This window comes from Molothrus ater, chromosome 3 (assembly GCF_012460135.2).
Source record: "Molothrus ater isolate BHLD 08-10-18 breed brown headed cowbird chromosome 3, BPBGC_Mater_1.1, whole genome shotgun sequence".
Taxonomy (NCBI): Eukaryota; Metazoa; Chordata; class Aves; order Passeriformes; family Icteridae; genus Molothrus; species Molothrus ater.
In genome coordinates, this window is record NC_050480.2 from 28,016,030 (window position 1) to 28,038,450 (window position 22,421).

At 36.4% G+C, this 22,421-nt stretch overlaps 1 protein-coding gene across 1 annotated transcript in view; it reads right to left on the reverse strand.

Annotated features, from left to right (window-relative positions):
• BABAM2 (BRISC and BRCA1 A complex member 2) overlaps positions 1-22,421 on the reverse strand; it is a 161,270-nt gene that overhangs the window by 98,954 nt on the left and 39,895 nt on the right. The window contains exons 5-6 of the mRNA XM_036380934.1: positions 12,410-12,604; positions 8,541-8,615 (exon numbers count right to left, since the gene is read on the reverse strand). Coding sequence (XP_036236827.1) covers positions 8,541-8,615; positions 12,410-12,604 — 270 coding nt within the window. The remainder of the gene's footprint in view (positions 1-8,540; positions 8,616-12,409; positions 12,605-22,421) is intronic.

Sequence of the window (22,421 nt, forward strand, 5' to 3'; positions counted from 1 at the left end):
TAAGCACGCCACTACATGATTATTTTACAGACATATATTTTAAAAAACCCAAACAAATGAAACCTTCTTTTAAGACTGCAGTCATGAAAGGATTGTTGTATATTTAACAAAAAAAAAGTTACCAATGCAAATCACAGCATTCAAACCAAGCATGACTAAGAATCATATGAAATCACCATACAGATGCACATTCATGCTAATATACTCTTTCTTAAGAAGACATAGTCTACTAAGCTGAAAGCTAGAACAAAAGAACCCCAGAACATTAAACCAACCCAGTCCTTGTAGCAGCAACTGACACTTTTATAAACAAAATTTACATTAAAATGTCAATATATGAGGTGCTGTAGGATTTAAGCCCTGATCTGAAGCCTTAGAAACAAACCCAGTACTAGGGGTACTGAAAGGGGCTGTGGGCTCAGCATGGAAACATCCTTCAGAAAATCCTACCATCGTGCTTTATGCACTTATGTATTTGCAAATACAGATTTGCTGGTTCCTGAGTTTTACAGATTACTTGCTACCTTCAAATTCTATGCTCAACAACTTCTCAATATTTTTTTCTTCAAGAAGAAACAGCAGTGTAGAACAAATGCAAGAGTTTTAAAAATATGTATTTCCAAGATCCACTTCCCACTTTAAGACCACTGTATATTGCTTGTTCTACATAGTATGGGCGGACCATGACAGATAAAACAAGCACCATCATTATGTAATAACTGCAATTATTTTTATGGCTATTGAATTCCATTCTTCCTATGCAATACATAAAATGCAAATGTAAAGCAATAGTACAAATTACAAGCCCTAACAAGGCAGTAAATCTGAACCAAGTCACGCAACATAATGTGTCTATAAACTTTCCCACCAGATGCAAAAAGGCTTTCAAAAGCTGCTCTTTTTAACTTATTTTTCTTAATTTTTTAAAGAAAATTAATGAAAGTCCCCCTATCTCTAGTCACACCTAAATAGCAAATTAGTAGTTCTACCAAATTGGAGGGGAATTCACAGAAATTGAGATGAATATTTTAAGATTTATCAGTAGATGTGGTGGTTCTTTCTTTTACTATTGCATTATAAAAATAAAATGTTTAAAAATAAAAGAACTGTCATCAGAAATACAGTTGATTGGAGACTATGATTCATATTAAGATCATAACCTATAAAAATCATCAGCTGTGCAGAATGAGCTGTTCCAGTTGACAGATCTTATTAACAAAATCTTCCAATAAATTACAGAAAATGCTGATTTAAAAAATTGCTTTTGGCTTTCAGCATACAGAGCTTAAGGTACTCCTGACACTAACATATTTTATGTGGTTCTAGTCACTAGATGCTACAAACAACTCATCTTGTTCTGGAAAAGCTGTACTAATAAATGTAGTGAGAATGAAGGGAAATTTTTTCCCCCAGAATTCAAATGTAACACATTTTTATCATGAAGTACACTTTTATACCCCTTTGCTTCCCTTGGTTTGTGGGCAGAAGATATTAAGAACAAAATAATGAAAGGATGACTAATTAAATCATAGTGTCTGTAAGTATTTCTGCAGCTTCACTGAACTAAAGCAGTTATCACTTTACTCTTGGCTCTCCAATACCAGAAGCAGTAGATTCTGTGACAAAACATGAGGTGACCTATTCTGAAAAACCCTGTGAAGGTCAGTGATATGACTACAATGGTATGACCAGCCAAGAAGCACAATACAGTGGAATATGAAAGATATTATACACTTTCACCTACAGTGACAAGTGTATCTTGCAAAATAAAAAAAACCAAACAAAACAAAATCCCCAAACATTTCCAGCTGACAGATCTTATGTTTTTTAAGCTATCATGAAAAACTAGACACTTAAAATATTTCAGCACCAAAAAAATATCTTCACATTTCACAACTTTTTAAAATACCAGAAACACTTCATGACACGAAGACTTTTTTTTTCCCTCCCCATGTTATTTTTGGCCTCAGTCAACATGTAAGGTCCAATGGCTGGAGTTTGCCTGCTTCTGGCACTGGGCTGCTACTCTGACAATGGTCAACACATCGAGCTAAAGGAGCACTTCCTCACTGGTACTTTGTTGCTATTTTCAATGGAAAACGTGGACAGCAAAATAAACTGCAGATTACTGGGCCAGGTTAAAATGAAAGACTCTATAAGAGACAAGCATCAATGACATCTATACTGATAAATGTCTTCTGCACACACAGCTTACATTTATTTTCCCAGCCTTTAGATCATGCAATTTACTGTCTTCAGCTGCTACAAATGCTACTGTTTCAAATACTGCTAGTACTAACTTGCAGAGACCCATTTCTAATCTAAAATCTCAGTGGCTCATTATAATTGTATGTTATAAAGTCTGCCTTTATTAACAGAAGAAGCCCAGACAATCTTTGATGATCCATTATTCTGTTTAAGTGAGTTAATGCTGGTATAGTAATCAATCTACTGAATATCATACTGTCATCTACTTTTAAAATATAAACTATTTGCTCCAAATGCTTGCATACATCTCAAGATAAGGAATATTTTATGGAATGAAATTCAGGAAGTTAACTTTGTGCCTTTGTCACAAAGTCTTAAGTAGTATAATATTAAGATCAATCTAAATTATCCTAAAAGATCTCCATGAAAAGCATGGTCAGAGTATTGTGAATTATGAGGACTACATTTTATTTCAGGATTATCTGTCAATCTTATAAACTTTCAGTTTTGCTATTGGTGAAAAAGGTAAAATGACACCAGGCACCACAGATCTGAGAAGCTTCATACGGTATGCAGGTCCATCATTCTGTCCAATACAACATAAATACGTCTTGGAAGGTAGTCAAATAGAATATGCTGCATAACATTCTACACTCTTTTGAGAGGTAGCTGCCTGGCACAGACTAAAACAGTCTAGTGCAAAAAGATCAAGTCAGATCTGAGCTCCACATCATTCTTGACACTGTTGTGACTTCAACACACTACACATTAGGTTTTAGTTAGTCAGCTACAAACAAAATCAATGAAACTTAAAAGCAAAATAAAATATTATTATTTTTCAGAATATTTAGCTCAGGTTTTTCAAACAGCATTAGAACTTTATACAAGTGCATTTGTGTTTTGGCATTTGCAGCAATTTAACACAAATCTTAAATGCTGTCAAAGAAATCAAACTGCTAAAGCACAACAGAAAAGAAATTGGCCTGGAAAAAAAATCTCATTTCACCCTGCATGTTACACTTTTGTTTGTTCTGTACTATGGTTAATTACTCAAACATAGACAAGTACTGCAGTCTTTCGCAGTACCTGGAATTTGGCCTACATTGTAAACAAAAGTTGCAATAAAGTCTTTTAAGAGACTTCCAAATGATGAAATCAGACCAAGGAAAAAAACACAAATATGTTCTTATCTTTCAATTTGAACTTGAGGATAAACCTCTTCCATTGACAGTGTTACACACAACTGTTTGGCCCCTGGCAATGTGTCTAGACAACGTCTGTTATTTATTTCAGTTCTAAAAGATCAGCACTAAATACAATGGTCATCACCAAAAAAAAGCATCTAAAGAAACAGGTCTATGTTGCATGTTTCCTTTACACTTCAATACTGACAAATTATTGGAAGGCTGCTGGTCACAGCATCATAGCTAAATCAGTCCTGATATTAGCTATTTACTGGAGCACAAGCAGGTACATACACATAGAAAATGAGTACCTTAAAAGATACATACAAGAAGGTGGTGTAATCAGGGAACATCTTACGTAATCAAAACATTAAAAACCCCCACGGAAATAAGAAGAGAAATAGCTCAATGTCTTGTTTTTAACAGCATCACTGGCCACACACTCTGAAATCCACTGATACTGTGCAAGAATACTACAGCCACATAAACAAGTACAATTTTTAAGTAACTGAGCTGGAGGTTTTTAATGATTTGTCATTATGATTACATATGTGCCCCTAGTTGAGGAAAACTATCAAGAAAGAAACAAAGCTACACAGAATGAATGCACCTAGGTAGCCAAGAAGGTCCATAGCATCCTGGCTTGTATCAGCAAGAGTGTGGCCAGGCAGTGACCATGCCCTTGTACTCAGCACTGGTGAGGCCACACCTCAGGTGCTGTGTCCAGTTCTGGGCCTCTCACTACAAAAAGGACATTGAGGTGTTGGAACACGTCCAGAGAAGGGCAATGGAGCTGGAGCACAAGGCCTGTGAAGATGGACAAGGCTTCTGGGGTTGTTCAGGATGGACAATTTGAGGCTCAAGGAGTGCCTTTATCTCTCTCTACAAACACCTGAAAGGAGGTTGTAATGAGGTGGGGGTCAGCCTCTTTTCCCAGGTAACAGTAACAGGAGAAGAGGAAATGGCCTCAAGTTGCACCAGAGGAGGTTTAGATTTGGTGTCAGGGAAAATTTCTTCACAGAAAGAGTGATCAGGCACTGGAACTGGCTGCCCAGAGAAGTGGAGGAGTCGCTACCTCTGCAAATGTTCATTTCATGTGTAGATGGGGTATTTAGGGATGAGCATGGAGTTATTAGTGGACTTGGCAGTGCTGGGTTAACAGTTTGACTTCATGATCTTAGAAGTCTTTTCTAACCTAAAAAATTCTATGAGAATTTGAAAGAGGTATTTTAGATGTTGAGCCTATTACCTATTTTATTACTGTGGCGTACACAGTACCTGTAAAGAGGCAAAAATGCAAACTAGAGCCTGACTCTCAAAATGAGTATATATGGTGAATACCTCCCTTTATAAAATACCGTGGAGAAAATGAAAAATACTACAACCAACAAAAAGAATGTAATTCAAAATGAACATGATGATTAAAAATCCAACTGCAAAAAAAAGCAAAGGAAAAGTATACAAGGATTTTCTTGAGGCAAACCTCATTCTTTTCAAATAAGAGAACCTTAATGAAAGATTTATCACAATAAACTTTGCAGTAGTTTGAGCCATCAGCTTGATTCTGCGGCTGTTTCAACACAAAGTTTTGACTTATATCAAATGGATTTGCATAAGAAAACCATTTGAAAGTGGATACAAAGGTCCACATTCAATTAAAACCTTTGCATTAAAGTATAGCTTTCTAAAAGAAAAAATAATGAATGTGCTTTTTAAGTGTAAGCCAACATTTCTTTTAGAACAGCTATTTAGCATAGAAAATACACAATGATGCTTTTTCTTTCAAATGTAAAGGAATATGGCAAGAGAAGTTATGAAGAGAGATTTATCTGCTGCAGGCATTATAACAGGTATTATGTTTCCAACTAAATAAAATCTGAAGAAATTTTACTAGAATAACTGAACGCATTTTGCTACAATTTTAGAATTCAAAGGAAGAAACAGTGTACTCAGCATTACTCTTTAAACTATCCTCAGTCTTTTAAATATACTCATATATTTTACTTTAAATGTACACACACTTGAACCCAATTTTAAATTTAGTGCCACAAATACTTTTGAAATAACATGGCAAATTTGCCTCTCCAATCTGTAACAATCCAACATCTGCTACACCTCCAAACTTTTATTCTTTATAGGAAAAGTACTCTCACTACAATCAGTATGAAGCTGACACAGTAACATCTTAGGATTCCAGAGTGTATTCTCAACAACCCCGAAGATTTTGTAACACTGCATACTGATCTCACAGCTTACATCATCAAACCTTATGATACAAAGTTTTACTGTCATGCTTGTAGTGTGATTACCTACTGAAATCCATAAAAACTTCAGAAGAACATTAGAAATCACTGGGATACTAGGGAATGATTGATTAGGCAAAAATAATGGTCTTTAATATTTCACCAGATTTTAATGCAAGTAATATTAATTAAACATAAAAAAGAAAATGTCAGAGAAAGCACAACAGGTTTGAACTTTGCAAATCATGACAGAGAAGCTACTGCACACTATAAGGTTGGCTACAGACTAGAACATATTTCATACACATTAAATTCTGCAGTAAAACATTAAGCTGTTAATACACTAACAGCCTTCAATTGCTGATTGCTCTTCCACCTTTCAGGGTAATATATTAACAATTATTTCCACTGCATCAATAAAAGCTCTATCAATCATGTACCATAATCCAGCAGGCAGCAGGTAGCATTGAAACCAGCATGACTGGCAGCCATGATGGAAATAAACTATTTTATTGCAATATATTGGAGGTCTATTTATGCCAAAAATCTCATCAAAAAAAAAAAAAAAGACATGGACAGCTTAAAAAAAAAATCTCTTTTTTGTTTAATAGCTCCTTTACTAATTTGGAGTAGTCAGAGTACAACTATTTAAATCATAACGGAGTAGTCCTGATTCTACCTGCTTTCATGTTGTCTATTTTGCTGTCACAAGAGATGACATTCATCTAGCTCAGAATACATACAGGAAGTTGAAGGCAGCAAGGGGTATATAAGATCCTGCCTGCTACAAAGCACACTCTGTCATAACCCATGCTGGAGCCTAATTCAAACCATTTTTCTACTGTCAACAAATACTTCTGGAATAAAACAGTATTTCTTCTCCTGTGGCTACTCAGCCAGACTACATGTCACTTTCCTACTACAGATAGTTAACTTGCCAGCTTACACTGTAGAAGCCTGATCAAGAAAACGAAAGATTTCACTATTACATTGCCCATCAAGAAGGATCCACTGCTGTAAAAATCCAGGCTATAACATACGAAACTACATTAATTTTAAAACCCCAAAGCTAAGACATTAAGACTTCTGAAATATCAGAATAAAGGCAGACTGGGAAACTTTGATTCTGCTACCTGCTCTGCTTATCTCTTCACCTCACACTACATATGCATGCAAAATAAACACATGCTTTCTGTCAGACTAATGAATCACTCAGTACCCAGGATGAATATATCTCCAGGACAAGACTTGTGGAACACTAATGATTTACTCACACTACATGAACCTTGTTTAGAGAAGATGCTTAGAGAACATGATTGGGAATTACAGTAAGGAGGAGTATGCTGTCATGCATTAAAACATTACTCTTCAGAAACAACTGCAGGTTCTCTCATGGTGATGACAGGTACATCAGTCATACGCCACCTTCCTACCTGCAAGGTTTCCCTGAAACTGAACACAGAGGTACAAGACAGACCTGCAACTGCAGCTATTCAACATATTCCTTCACTTGTCCTGAAATTCTTGACTCATTTAAAATTGATTCTGAGAAATACAGCACTTGGGAATTCTGGCAGGAGCAGACAGCACAGTTCACAATATACATTCTCAGTCATTTTTCCAGAGTCTTTCAGAAGCAAATCACAGCTAGCCTGCAGTCTAGGTGAACTGCTGTTGTGTCCTGCTTAACACCAAACTTCCAGAAAAGGCCTTAGCCAACCCTCTTACATCTGATCAGAAACATTCCCATCAAGTGAGAAGAAAAAGCCCAATGGAAGACAGCAGCTGCTACTGAAAGTATCTGCATGCTTTCAAGAAGTAGCTAATTACTCAAACAGAAAATCTACAGAAGCTAGAAAGATTTAGGGTTCCAATCTCAAACTGCAACCAAAAAATTCAGTCAAGATTATAGTTGTCCCTGCCTTTACTTTCAGGGGTTGTGGCTTGCCTTATTTGGTGAAACACTGAAGACTCACACTTGCAATTATGATTTAACAATAGTTGAAGACAGTTCTAACAATAAGACGAAGAGGAGGTAATGGAATCCAAACTGACAATTTCATCTCAACACATTAGTTTTTAAAGATTAAGTAGCTGTTCCTCTTTCCAAATCTTTAAAAGAAGGCAGACACATGGTTTAAAGGCAAGATGAGTGTTGGCAACATCAACTGACTCAAACCTTGTCTGCAGTGGAAGTTCTGACACTTCACGCTGACAGTCATGATAGACAGAAAAACCAGATCTCACTGCATTCTCTAAATATAGTAACATTTACCTTATGATGGGCTTCCACAGTAGCTGCTTCAAAGAGAGACTGTCCCTGTGCTGTAAAAACACTCATTTCAAATTCTTCCATGGTGGTAGTTTGTCACAAATCGCTTTTTCTGTTTTTATTTCTCCTCTTAGCAAAGAAATAAATGCTTTTTCATCCCAATTCGCAAAAATACTCTATAGTACTACTTTCAAAAGTATCTGGTTAAATTTCTGTTCATTGTGAACAATGAAGTAATGTAATCACTGAAGCTTTCAATTCAAGTAACCAGAATTTGCTTTCATTCTCTGTTAAGAAATGGTATATTTAGTTTGCTTTTCTGCTTCTACTATCAAGACTACAATTGAGTCTGTTCATTAAAAACGAACAGGTGGTACAATTGAGACTGTTCATTAAAAATTCCAACACTGACAGACATGTCATGAAATTCCACAGACTCATATAAAAGGTGCCACTAAAGTAGCACACAAAACAACAGCATGTCCAACATCACCTTCCCAAAACATGATCCAATTGGATTTTAGAAATGGTGAACTTTCAAACTCTTGGAGAGCAGGAAAGCAGGAAAGTCAAAATAATTACTAAGGAGATTCCTCTCTTCACAAATACTGTCAACTTAGACAGTTATTTTACCTTAAGAAGGTATGTAGGAATATTGCTGAAATCAACAGGCAACTTCAAGAGGAAGCGAGCCGAGAATTCTCCAGTCTGTGGAAAAAAGGTAACACTAGTGAGACCTAGTAGCTAAAAGAGAACCACAAACATTCTGAAGATTAAATACTATCCAGAAAAATGCATAAGAGCTCATACCAGAGAGAAGGGTTGAGATTTAAAACAAAATTGCTGAATAGAAGTACTGGAGAAGAAAAAAAAAATTACAGATTTCACAGGTGTCATACAAAAAAACACCTTAAAAAACATTAACCCTCACTGCCAGTAAGTCAACAGCAAAAAGTAGATTAAAACAATATGCATGACAAAAAATCAGACTATATTTTGTTACACCCTAAATATAGATGTATCTTGGCTGTACTCATTTCCGGACAAAGGTCTGGCAAGACCTGCAAAGAGTCTGAAAGCTAAGCTAAAAACCTGACAAATTGATAAGAACATGTAGATAAAACAGAGGCATCTTTACAAACACTGCAGATATATGTAAAAGAATTTGTGTTTTGAAAGGTGAGTACATATCAAAAGTGTCATCTGAATAAAGTTAGAGGAAAAGAGTTCAAGTAGAAGGTTTTAAATAATTTGTTTTCAGAATTATGTAACTCTAAACACCTAGACAACCGTTTACTGAAAATTTGCCAATTTCCCATACACATTGCTCTTTTTTACGCATAAAGGGTATGTGAAGGAAATGGAAAGGATTTCCTCTCTGTTTCATACACTTCCTTAAAACCAGACTTTGTCCACCTGGTTATAAAGCAATGAAGTTAGCTGTTTTTTAAAAACAGATGCCTGCCTGATTTCCTTCATGTTAATTTTTTGTTATCGCTATTTTTTTAGTTCAATATAGTAGCCACACAGCAGCTATATTTGTTAGGTACATGAATTAGCAGTAAAAAGTGTTAAACATTGATTTTATGCAATTAATTGCAAAAACTGGGATAATTTGAGACAAGCTAACCAATTTGTCTGTGCCAATCTGTTTCTGGGTAATCTACCAGGCATGAACTATAAATACCTCATTCTACCTTTAAGTCACTAAACAAGAAAAAACAAGATCTGGAACGGAACTGAAATGCTCCTAATGGCACCTTTCAAGTTATATTATTTGCCAAAAGGATTTGTGTGACATTGGGCTGTAATTCACCCTTATGCCAGCTAGCTAAGAATTGCCCTTAAAATTTGTCACTAGTAGTCACACAAGAGAGGCAAAGAAATTACTCATAGAAACACTATGCAACAAAAAGTGAGTGTAGACTAAAGTCCAGCTGTGAAATCTGTCCTGATTACACCTCTTGTGAGGAGAGGTACCGACTTCCTGATGTATGCAGAAAAACCAACAACTTCTTGCACACGTTTAACATGGAGACTGCTGTGATGATGGTCAGGGTCCTCACTTCTTATCCAAAGTGAAATGGATATTAGAGATAGTGCTTCTCCTCTGGACTTTCAAAAAATGCCAGACAACGTTTGCCATAAAATCCAGAAAATTATTTTTGGTATAATACCAAGTCTGATGTACTGGGATGGCCACTGAGCACATGAATGACCTCTGATCAATGCTGCTCTGATCATTGGCTGCTCCAAAAAGTCTACACCTTTCATATCATTCCATCAAGATTATTTTGCAAACTAATTCTTCCGAAGGTGTTCTGGCTGGACAGGGAGCAGCCCCTGTCCATGGTGCTCATTTCCCCTGCCCAAACCAGCTGGATACAGGCATCAGATGGAGACAGATGAATTTCTGGCCACAGCCCTTAGGGACTGGGTACTTAATGGGCTCCTGCATCTGCTGGTATTCCTCCAACAAGAAGCCACTTAGCTAGACAGTAGTTTGTTGATTTATCATATATCTTGGAGACTTGCACTTTAGGAAACTGGAGGCAGTGGAACAAAGGTATAAAAGCAAATTTCTATTTCTGAGCAAATTTCTGACCCCTCTATTCTGGGTCAGAGTGCTGAATTCAGGTCTTCTCTTTAAAGTATTTTTAACTCATGCACCTAAGATGATTGCTTTCATAACACTGTGAGAGGCTCATACTTTATTATTTCAGAAATCTGCTGAACTACTATTGTTTCCTGAGAGACAGAAGCAACATGAATTTCAATGACTTCTAGGCAGAGAAGTTAAAAGGCCATTTGCCTCCTGCTTTCTGGAAAAACAGTCCTATTTTGCTGATCCTTGAGGCTAACAAAACAAGAAGTTGTAGAGGACAGTAAAGAGAACTACAAAGGGTAGTTTCACAGTTTTGTTTTAGGATACTAGTAAACAAGCCTCTTATATATACCAAGTTCACAGAATCTTCAAAACCCTCAAGAGTCTTCTTGACAGAGAATAAAGACTTGGAAAAAAGCACATGCTATAGAAAAATCTATAGCTCCACTATATGAAAAGGATTTGACTCAAAATGTATTTATTTTATTGGAATGTTTTTAATTAAAAAAGCATTTAAAATTAAAGAAAAGAAAGTTCTTTATTCAGTCACCAAAGACTGAGAAAAGACTCGATAAAATTTCAGTACAGTTCAGAAAGTCTTCTGCACTTCAATAAACCAGTCTGATGAAATTTAGAGATATTACAAGTTGTTTGGGATGCAAGCTATGGACAATAACATCTGTGAATAAGTTAATTTCAATCAAATATTCTGATCTATAAACATTAAAGAGGTCTGAATTTCTTTGATGAAGAAAATTAAATCTGGGTTCAAATAAAAAAGCCTAGATGACTTGCCTAAGGGAAAAAAAAAACAGATCAATGTGTGAGTTGTAGAGTAAACATCCTTGAATCACCTGTAACTTAAGGATGATTCAAGTGATATAAAGTTGAATTCTAGCCTTGATAATAGGAGTGCTGAAATTTCATCAATTTTCAGACTGCACCTGTTTCAGAAGATACAGCTTCTGAAGGCCAGTTTATCTTAAGAGTATGCTCTTTCTGAAAGCAAGGGGGAAACAAGTCCTTCATAAACACCATTAGATATTTCCTGACACGTCTTACTCCAAACTTCCCAAGAAAAATATATTACCAGCATAAAAAACTTGATTTTTTGCAAAGCTTACTCTGTGGCAGAGATCAATTTTTAAAAAACGTCAATTCACACAGTAACCAAAATGCCTGCATTGCCAATGGCCACACCTTAGAGATCTATACACAGAGTGTTTCTATATAGAATGGCACATTTCCCATGTGGGAACTTCAGGAAGCAGATAAGCCAGTTTAATGTCTGACTGTCCTATGAAAGCATGGCCCTACAAAGTCACTGCTCTAGCCTACCTTGCCTCCTCTTGCAGAAAATTACTTGGGTTAGTTTTTCCTCTCCAGTTTTTCCTCTCGTCTCCCGGAACAACTCATCTCAGCTTAGACAAGTGCAAGAGAGATACTGGCAGCTGCAGCTACCAATTAAATCAACTCAAACATAATGTGGAAACACACCCTAATGCATCCTACCCCTAAGCAGACTGGTAGGCTGGCAGGGTGTCATACCAACACAGTTATTCTGCCTCTCAAATCTTCAAAGTGAACTCAAAACTTCCACACTGATGTTGTACTGTGCTCTCTAAACACAGCACAGGCTTTTCAACAGTTTCAAAGTTTTCACCTATCAACCAGAGGAATGAACACCAGGTTCAAAACCAGTTCTCACCTGGAAATCTGGTTCAACCAACGTAATGGAATACAGCAACATCCCAAACAAGGAATATAGAAAATCATCTGAAGTCAAATAGTTTTCTCCATCAGAAACATCAATCATGGAGATGCACAGGAAGAACTTACGTTTTCCCAAGAAGGAGTTGTATTTGTTAAAAGCATTTTAGATCTAATAAGAGCTTACCCAGTTGTTTTTTTTGCCAGCATAGATTTCCATGTTTTCTCCATACTGGGGCTCTTCAAGTAAAGTCTGATACTCAAACATGAGACGAGAACTCTCCCGTAATCGGCTGCACTGAAATTGATGATACTGCTGCACAAGCTCTTTCACAACAAGCAGCAGGCATTCAGGGTTTGAAGGATTCCAGGAAGCTAAATTCTGTTGATTAGAAAAGAACAAAACCCAAAATGGTTGACACCAATAAAAGACAAGCAATCCCCTTTCCATACTGATGCCAGAGGCACATATGCATGTGGAACATCTTTGACAAAGCTACATGACAATATTAGAATACAAAAGTTCTACCATGCTTTGGAAGAAAGCCAAGTCAAACAGCAGAAGCTTATTGACAAATAGGAGACCTACTATAAAACTGATAAAAGGGCTAGTACCAGGCTTATGTAGACCCAAATGACCATTCTATTCTTTCCTGAAATTATAGGAAAATTATAGTTGCATCTGAGAACTGGAAAAGCTTTAATTAAATTAAAACTGATAGGCAACACACAAGTACAACCTTGCACAGTAACTGATTCAAAAAGCAGTCAACTAAGTGAATAGGGCAAATTAACACCAACTACAGAAACTGCTCTGCTTCATTATCTCAAGCAGTGGCTACATTATCAGTGGTAGAGCAAATGGGTTCTCTTCTCTTGCCTCTACCTTGTGATTTATTTCACCTTAACTGCCTCTTCACTTGAATTACCCTGACTCATCCCCTTAACACAAATTTCATCTGTACACAGAAGTCTCTTTAATATGCCAGCAGAAATTTTTATTAGAGGTTCACTGTATTTCAAGAAATAGCTAACAGAAATAAAAATGATAATACAATTAAGATAACTGTGTCAGTAGCACAGTAGTGATGTTACCACTCCTGTAATTGGCTTAGATCAGTCTTCTGTGCACAGTTAAGTTTTATTCAGGAAGTATTGGGTGTTACAAACCACACCTAATGTGACCAACGTTACATGCCTACATCTAGCTGACCAAAAAAGGACCTATGTGAAAGGTAAAGGGGGACTCACCCTGTAGTCCATGCTGTTAGGACATGAAAGAGCACTGATTGAAAGTACTTAGGTACTCATATGCTTTGCACTTGGATCTTCAAGCAGTTTTCTTGATACCACCTCAGAGCATGTTAACACAATCATGTGGCTTTTGGTGAGCTTTGAGTATAAGTAAAATCAATCTGCATTTCATAGAATCATGGTATGGTTTGGGTTGGTAGGGCCCTTAAAGATCATGTAGTTCAGGGGAGGGACACCTTCCACTAGACCAGGGTGCTCAAAGCACTTTCTAACCTGGCCTTTGACACTTCCAAGGACAGGGTATCAGCAGCTTCTCTGTGCAACCGGTTCCAGTGCCTCACCACCCTCACAGTAAATAATTTCTTCCTGATACCTTATTATAATTTACCCTATTTCAAATTAAAACCATTACCCTTTCTCCCACCACTCCATGCTGTTATAAAAGCTCCCCCTTTCCAGCTCTCTTGAGGGCCCATTTAGGTACTAGAAGGCTGTATATCACACAGATATTTGACAAACTAGCTGCAACAGAATTTTAAATTGCATGAATTGTACAGTTAACATTAAGAAACTCAGAACTAGCACAGACATCTGCATTTTACAACTAAGTGATAAAATACAATAGCTAAAATACAGTTAGATGCCACGTTACTTCTTTCTGTAAGTTGCAGATATTTCATAAACAAATTTGGATTTTGTGTAATACCAAAAGTCATAAATACAAGTAATAAACACAAGTGAATGAGTTCCACAGAGAACTTGAGTCTCTGTCCTTACAGATACTCAAAACCTGACTGGACAAGGACCTGGACAGCCTAATCTATCTGATCCTGCCCAGGCAGGGCAGCTGGGCTAACGATCTCTATCTAAAGGGTCCTTCCAACCTCAGCTACTTTTAGCTTTATGAAGAGGTTCACAAAAAGCTCAAACTGAAACAGGATCTTAGCAAGGTGAGACTCCACAGCTCTGGCCTCAAAAGAAACAAATGACCTCGTGTATAAATTTTATCTTCTGATTCCCCTGATACCCTGCAAAAGCAGATAGAAAGTTTAATCAGTTACTCATCAGGCACCACGCTTCAGCTCTACAATGAAATTTACTTGTAGCCTGATCTCTAACTAAAATGGCTATTTCCATTAAAAAGGGTTATAAATTTTATTATTTCTGATGACTTTGGATATGTCCCTATGGAATAGTTTTATACAGACTTCAGTACATGTGTATGGTGGCTCAATATTTCAAGTGTTTATCTTTCCACAACTTTATACTTTTTTCCCACTTATGTAATATATATTAAGATCTTACCAAAATGAACTTGTAATTTTCAGCATCATCACTTGAAATATATCAGTCTAATTTGTCAGTGAAAGCAACGGGAAGTATGTATTGCTGTGTTTTACATGCATGAACAGCTACAGGATTGAACTGCATTCCTATTTTCCTGCTCACTCTGATTCTGGTCAAAAAGGCTGCTCCACATGGCTAAAATGCTATTCTTGAACCTATGCCTTTAAAAGTTACTCCAGTGTCACAGACTTGACATTTGTTCACAGCTTGATGTAAAAGTACTGTTTTCTCCTCCTTCTAGACAGTAGAAACACTTACAAAATGGTAATATTATCATTGTAAAATCTTAAAATGTAAACTACATTCCAGAGGAATTGGTAAATTGGTGATACACTAATGCAATTCATATAAGTTCCTCAAATACTACAGAATGACTGAAAACCTTGTTCTACCTTGTCTGCTACCTACAGTTGGCAAAAATTTGTTTGCTACTTGAACCTATTTAAGCTTATCAAATTCTACAAATACTAGAGAAAATCTGTCAGGTAAGACAGCATCTTCTAGGAAACACATTTTCTACCATGCAGCCTGAAACCAGACTGCATATAACCTTAAATTTCCTGTTCCCAAGCTGCTGCTCAAATAAAACATTTCCAGAAAGCCAGAGGATGTAATATGCCAGTATGTATTGATATCAGCCAGACAAGTGGGAATAACCTTTCCTCCTAATGACATTGGTATAACACAATAGAAATGTTCTGTCAAAGGAAATGACCAACAGTATTTTAATAACTGACCTAAATGCAACTGAACCTTTTGTTTTTTAAATAACATTACACTACAGAACAAAAAAAGAGCAAGAGGAAATCCATTGTCATTTGTGCAGCACAGAGCTAAAGGAGTGCTCTTTTCAAAGAATTCAAGAACATTGCATCAAAACAGTGTTTATTCTGAATTGTCTTAAAGCTACAGGAATTAAAATAATGATTTGACTGTAGAACCTTTACTAAACACTTCTCATTCAGCAACTCAAATTTCAGAGTACAAACTGGTTATAAAAACAAACCACCTGAAGAACAATTCAACTACCCATTCAGGTAGTTGAATTATAATGGATTCTCACTGATGAAAGAAGAAACATACAAGGGCTATATAAATTTTCTGAAGCACAAGTTCTGATTTATATAAAACGTTTTTAGCTTTAGAATAATATTATTGTAATGCATGTTATTTGGCATTTGGCCCCTACATTTCCAACCATTTTGTTAACTTTGCAGAAGGGCTGTACTTTCCACAAGATCTAAACTCCTAAATTTTAACACAAACGCTATCGAATATAATGCCATATTTATGTACGAAATTTCTTTTTGCATATCTTAGTGTAACTTATTTGCCCTAAGCACTAGGTTCATTCACCTGAAAATACTGTTAAACAACTTTAATCCAATTTCAACAGGATGTGAAAATATGTGCTATATTGTTCTTAGATTCAAACAGCACCTTCTTTAATCTTCCTTCTGTTTTTGAAATCAAAGATAAAGTAAGCAACTACCTGTAAAATACAGGTAGTTGTAAATGTAAAATACATTGTTAAATCTAGGGCAGAATTTGATTTGTCAAGTTTATCCCTTTCAGAGTGCCTACATTGCTACAATTTCAGCATTAGGCAGAGTTTTCTGAGGACACACAATTTGTCACTTTATTTGATGCGAGTAGCGTCCTTGCAACAGTAAGTTGACCATTTCTTTAGAGGGAAAGGACCTTCTAAATAAGAATTTATTTAGTGATGCAGTATTGTTGTCACTATTAGACTTTGGAAATCATCAAAATCTTAAACATAGAGCAAAAGCAGTAGTAACCTGTATGCTTCATTTTCTGATTGTTTGCCTGAAGGCTGCATTCCAGCTGAACCAATCCTGCTTTTTAAGAGATTGTAGTTAAGAAGATTTAAAACGTTAGAAGACCAGAGCTTCTGGTGTTTGTGTTTCATGGCTTCAAGTTCTGCTTGAAAAGTCAAATCTTGTGTAAGTATTAAAATCTGATGCAACTTCAAGATTGAGGTTTAGTTGTTACAGCTTTAAAAAAATCCTGGGAATAAGAACACAGACAGATCACTGAAGCCAAGAGGAATACATAAATAACAAGACAATTATATATATAGAAAAAGACTTATTGCTTTCTGTGGCTTGTATCAAAATCTTCTGCCTTGCTCACAAATCTATACCTTATCATTTTACCAAAATCACATGCATGCTGAAAAGATTTTTTTTTCGCCTGAATTTGCTATAAAATTGTGACTAAAATGAATTTTATAGAGAAAAAAAAATTATCACAGTGACTGGGGTATTGACAGACTGAGTTACATATTTCACTCAATAAATCCTGTCTAATTTGAGATGAGATTTCTGCATGATTTCCAGAGAGTTAATAAAATTTAACAGAACAATCATTAATGCATTTAAAATAAAGAAATCCAGACTTGGATACAATCTCTTGCCTTGTTTGCCAAGAGATATCTTTAAATGAACTCTGCAGTGCAAACTCCCTAAGTTACTCAACAGTTAGCCAGTTAGACTGAAAGTGGCCCACTGTACAACAATATACCAGCATGAATCAACCCAAACTGCATCTGCAATTAGCCCTGCACTCATGCTGATCTCACATGATGGCCTACATGCACAACTCACATTGGTTAGGACCATCATTAATGTTATCATTTTTTTCAGTGTATCATTGAAGGACTTACCTGACATTTCTGAGCACACAGATGAAGGCTCAAATAAACAATTCTCTTCTGTCTAAATGCTGCTTGCATGTATCTAGATACGATCTCCACTAACACTATGAGCAACTTCATGCATCAGATCTTAATTTAAACCTTTCAAGTTTTAATTTCAGTGCTTTTTTTTTTTTTTGGTTTTGCCATACTGCAACTTGTGTAACTTCCATCTTCTAGAAAGATCAATTGTTGCCTCATCTTAAGAAGTACAGAAGTTTTAGTAGCAGGTTTAGTAGCATCCCAAGATGACTGCACATTCTTGTGGACACAAAAGTCTGCTAATGTCATCTGTGACAACTGGGTAAATCCCATTTTTCCAGTTAGGGAATGAATGAAAAATGATCTTCAGGAATATATTCAAAACGGCCTACAGAAAAACTAATAGAATGAGAACTTCCATCTGATAGAGACTAGACTCCAGGAGCATCACTGCCCACACAGCTGTAGCTATGGTCATACAGAAGATGCCCAATAACTATTTACCTATCCATAAGTAAGCAATTCAACATAAATACATTAAACACTCCCTCATGGCAGAAGTTTTCCTGGCTGCCTTTTTTCATTATAGAACAAAGTTTCAGGACAAAATCTTTCAGAAAACAGTTATCTAGACCTTTAAGTGATTAACCAATAGCACGCACATTCACCAAGTTTTGCCCTCTAGCTCATGTTGTGTGGCAACAGGAATGGAAAAATAGTATTCAATTATTATACAGAGATTAACAAACCATAGGCATCCATCAAACTGTGTCTACACTGGAGAAATCCAAGCAATTCAGGAGACCTCTTCTGACAATCTGCCAGATATTAAGTTAAATAATCTCACCAAGGAGCATTGATTTCCACTAAGAAGTATAACCCCAGAAATTTTGTCAGGCTGCACATTCAATTTGTGACTTCCCTGGCTCCTGATCCTGTCTGCTGACAGAAGCAGGCTGCATAGTAAGCGAACAGTTGGATAGGGAAAGGCTTTCTTGACATTCAGACATGACCAGAGTTGAGAAAATGAATTCACTTGAAGTTGGTATAAAAGGCAGAGTAGAGCTGTTATAAGGCCACCCTCAGAGTGCAATTTAAGCCATTTCAACAGTAACTCGTTTAAATGAGTAGCAATGACACCAACTGGATTTCCAAAAGAGACAAGGAAAATTTGCAGCCTGACACTATCAGTTCTAGTGAGATCTTACAGGTGAGGCAAGTGAAAAACCCCCAACAAAGTAACTTCTCAGCCCTATTAAGCAAAGACATGCAGAGTTTAGCTTTCCAAAGATGCCATACTATTCAACTTCTGGCAAAGAAACCACATTTAAATTTTGTTCTGGAACATTCTGTGCTTTGTAGTCTTTCCTTTATACTTCCAAAAAAGCTAATCAAGAACCTATGCAAACTACTCAGTGTCCATGATCACCTATTCCCCAATTTTTTTTTCACAGTATAATGGGCCTCATGTTCCATAAAGCTGCTAATTCATAGGGTCCTTAACAGGTTATTGCTTATTTCATAACTCCAAGTAATGTCTGCAGCCAACTGTAATTCCACACTATCAGAAATGAAATACGGTAACAATTTCTAATTGATTTGAAGTTGTTTTTCTTTGAAATGTGTTTAAATACCCAGGTTGCCAGAATATCTTCCAGGAATGTGATTTTAAAGAAGACAGATTGCAACTGTTTTTCCTGGCTATACTACAGGAAATAACAGCAAGATCTTATTTTAAGTTAGTGTACTTCTATATTTCTAAGCAAGAAATTAACTTTCATGAGAAAATGTCAGTAAACAAAACCTCCCAAGCCCGTAACAGTGGTAATGCATTTCTATAGCATCTTTCATCCAGAATTATCATAAAGAATAATGTTAAGTACAGATTTGCATTTTGTTTGTATCTCTGCACACCACATGCACACAACTTGCATCCTACAGTGGCCTAAAATCAGTACCAATATAACTTTTTACCCAAAATGAGAAAGATCACAGTGTGATATCAGCACTTATCCTCCACATAAGTACAGAGGATATACTGGTCCAGTGGTTACAGCATTAGCCTAGAAACTGGCATATCTGGTTTCAGTCCATGCTTTGCTCTACTCTGCATAGGCCACCACAGGGAAACTGCTCAAAGAAAAAGGCACAGGATAATTATCTACCATATGCTCACATCTTTCTATCAACAGATATTTTTCACAGTATTTGCAGGGCTGGAGTGTTATAACAACTTCAAAGGCTTCAGTATCTTAGCAGCCAGCACTTAAACATCCTACAGGCTGCAGCTTCAAATCAATCACTGTAAACCTACATGCCATCTACTTGTCATCTTGTTTTCACAGGTTCTTCATATCCCTCTCCCCCAAAGCACCACTGGAACAACTTTCTGGAGCAATCTTCTTGAAATGATAATTTTTGGGCCCAAGCAACATCAAAACTTAACATTTCATAAAAACAGTCCAACTCTGGAGCAATTCTGTCATTGCAAATACAACCAAAGAATTGTGTGCTCTGCTGCCATGAATACCAGATAAAAACGTTTGGACAAAGCAAAGCTTGGGATTGTCAGTATTTATTTTAATTTTTATTTTTGGCAAGAGGCTGTGAAAACTGGATACAGGAATTAGAAGAGCTCATAAACACTTAGCTGAAATCCCATATACCTGAGAGCCTTGAATTAGCAAGAAAATATAGAGCAGGAAAACAACATAATAAGAAATTAATTCTCCTTTCAGAAGAGCATTTTATATCGTGCATGAAATTATTTTCCCTTTTTTCTTCCACTGGCTACACAGTGTGCTTCTTGATAAATGATGCAATACCCAAAGCAGCTCTGTAACAGATTCCAGCAAATCTGACACATGGAGAACACTCTTCAGCATTCACCTAGAATAAATGCAAAACTGCTGCTCAAGTACCACTCACCCAAAAAAAGGAGTAAACTCAGCTTCCAAAGGTTACTACAATTTTTTTCTATTTCCTGCTGAAGGAGAAGTAGAGGCAGCTGATCTTGGTAAGTTAAGAGTACTCAGGAAATCCAGAATCTGTGAAGCTGAGCCCAGGAGAACATTTTTATGTTGTGCACTGTTCCTAAAAGAGTCTGCTTGTTCCTCTCACAGACCTCTCTTAGAAGAGAATCAGACCCTTAAAATCTACAACTGCATACTATCTGATTAATCTCCTAAAGACTTGACATGCATAAACATTTCTTGTCCTGCTTTGCTAAGGAATTAGAGCAAGTTTTGTTTCTTTACAGACCTCTCAGCACACCTCTCTCAAAGCAGATACCTTTACCTGATCCAAGAGGGAATTTCTTAATTCCCTCAGCATGTATTAAATTCTGGGTTAGTGAATCCAATGCACTAATTATTAGTTTCTCCACGTGAGTAGAGTGCACTTTTTCCCCCTGGGAGTTGGCTACCAGGTGTACATCTTTAACTAGATATGGCAAGTAAAAGGAACAAAGCACGAAGACAAGAAAATTTCCCCCACAAGATACAGGCACATGCATCTTTTCCCTAAAGACTCACTTACCATGCCCTGATGGCAGTGTGAACAGACCTCAACTCCTCAGACCCTCAGTGGAGCAGAGAACAGACCACTGTCAATGCTTCACCTCAAGAGTCCCTGTCAAATAGCAAGTCTTTCACTCTTATCAGCTCCTGTGGTTTTTTCCTTTCCTGTCAACACAAGTAATTTTAGCTACAGCAAAAAGGCAGAACCTTTACAGCTAATGTTTTGGATAGCATCCACTAACATCCCTTGAGCATTTATCTGCACATGCAGAACTGCTTTCTTGTAACCATTTTTCCCCTTCCAAAATCCCACAAATTAAAATCAATGTATCACAAGGTGGATCTCACTGTTGTGAGAGCAGTATTGCCATCTTTATTTTCACATCTGTACTATAAGACCTTGAAAATACAGTCCCTAAAGAAAACACTTACAAAATACTACTGTGTAAACCGTAAAATATTAGAAATCACAATTATTTCTCTATCATACCAGAAATATTATTGCACATTAGTCCTCTCTTTTAAAAAAACACATGGAAACACTCATTTGGTTCCTTTATGAAAGTAAAAGCTGCATCTCTAGGAAGATGGGTATGTGGCAGAGTTCATGTAAAACTGTTTGAACACTTATACTGCAAACAAAAGACTCAAGATACTGACTAAATTTGAATTATATTTCTGTAGTTATCTCTAAAAAAGAACAGATATGCCTGAGGAACTGAAATAGAAGATAGCAAGGGAACACAGATTTAAAAGAATGTAAAGAATGAGTAAAAGAAAGAGAGGTTTCGAAACAAATATAAGCTGAAACTCAAACTGGTAAAAAGGAAAGAAAATCTATCTTCAGCTCTCCTCCATTTGGGGAAATGAATAGATCTTTTGAAAATCACCCTGAGTGCAAAGACATTTATTTCTTTGCCCCAGCAATCTCTTCTGAAGAAAAGAACCTTCAGGGTACCAAACTTAAACTAATTTCATTGGAGAAAATTGCAATTATAAATTATAACACAATTCACAAGCCAGAATTAAATCAAATACAAAACTGCATTATTAGACAGAATTTCTAACTGTCCTTCTGTAATCAGTTAATTTAAAAGTTTTTTCTACTTGAATATCCATAAGCAATGACCAACTTCCTCTACAGAAAAATGAATTATAATAGCACATCAATGTGAATTCAACAGGCATACTACACAGAATTTAAATGTATTCTCAATTCAGGAAGACTGTCCTAGAATCAGTCTTTTCTCTCAAAAAAAACCACACTCCTACCCAAACCCCTTGTAAACCTGTTTCTACAAAGCTAACAAGAGCTGTTGCCTTCAAGACATGTAATTTCTTACTGTTTATAGGGTTCTTGTAAGGAAGCAGAGTGTATTGTG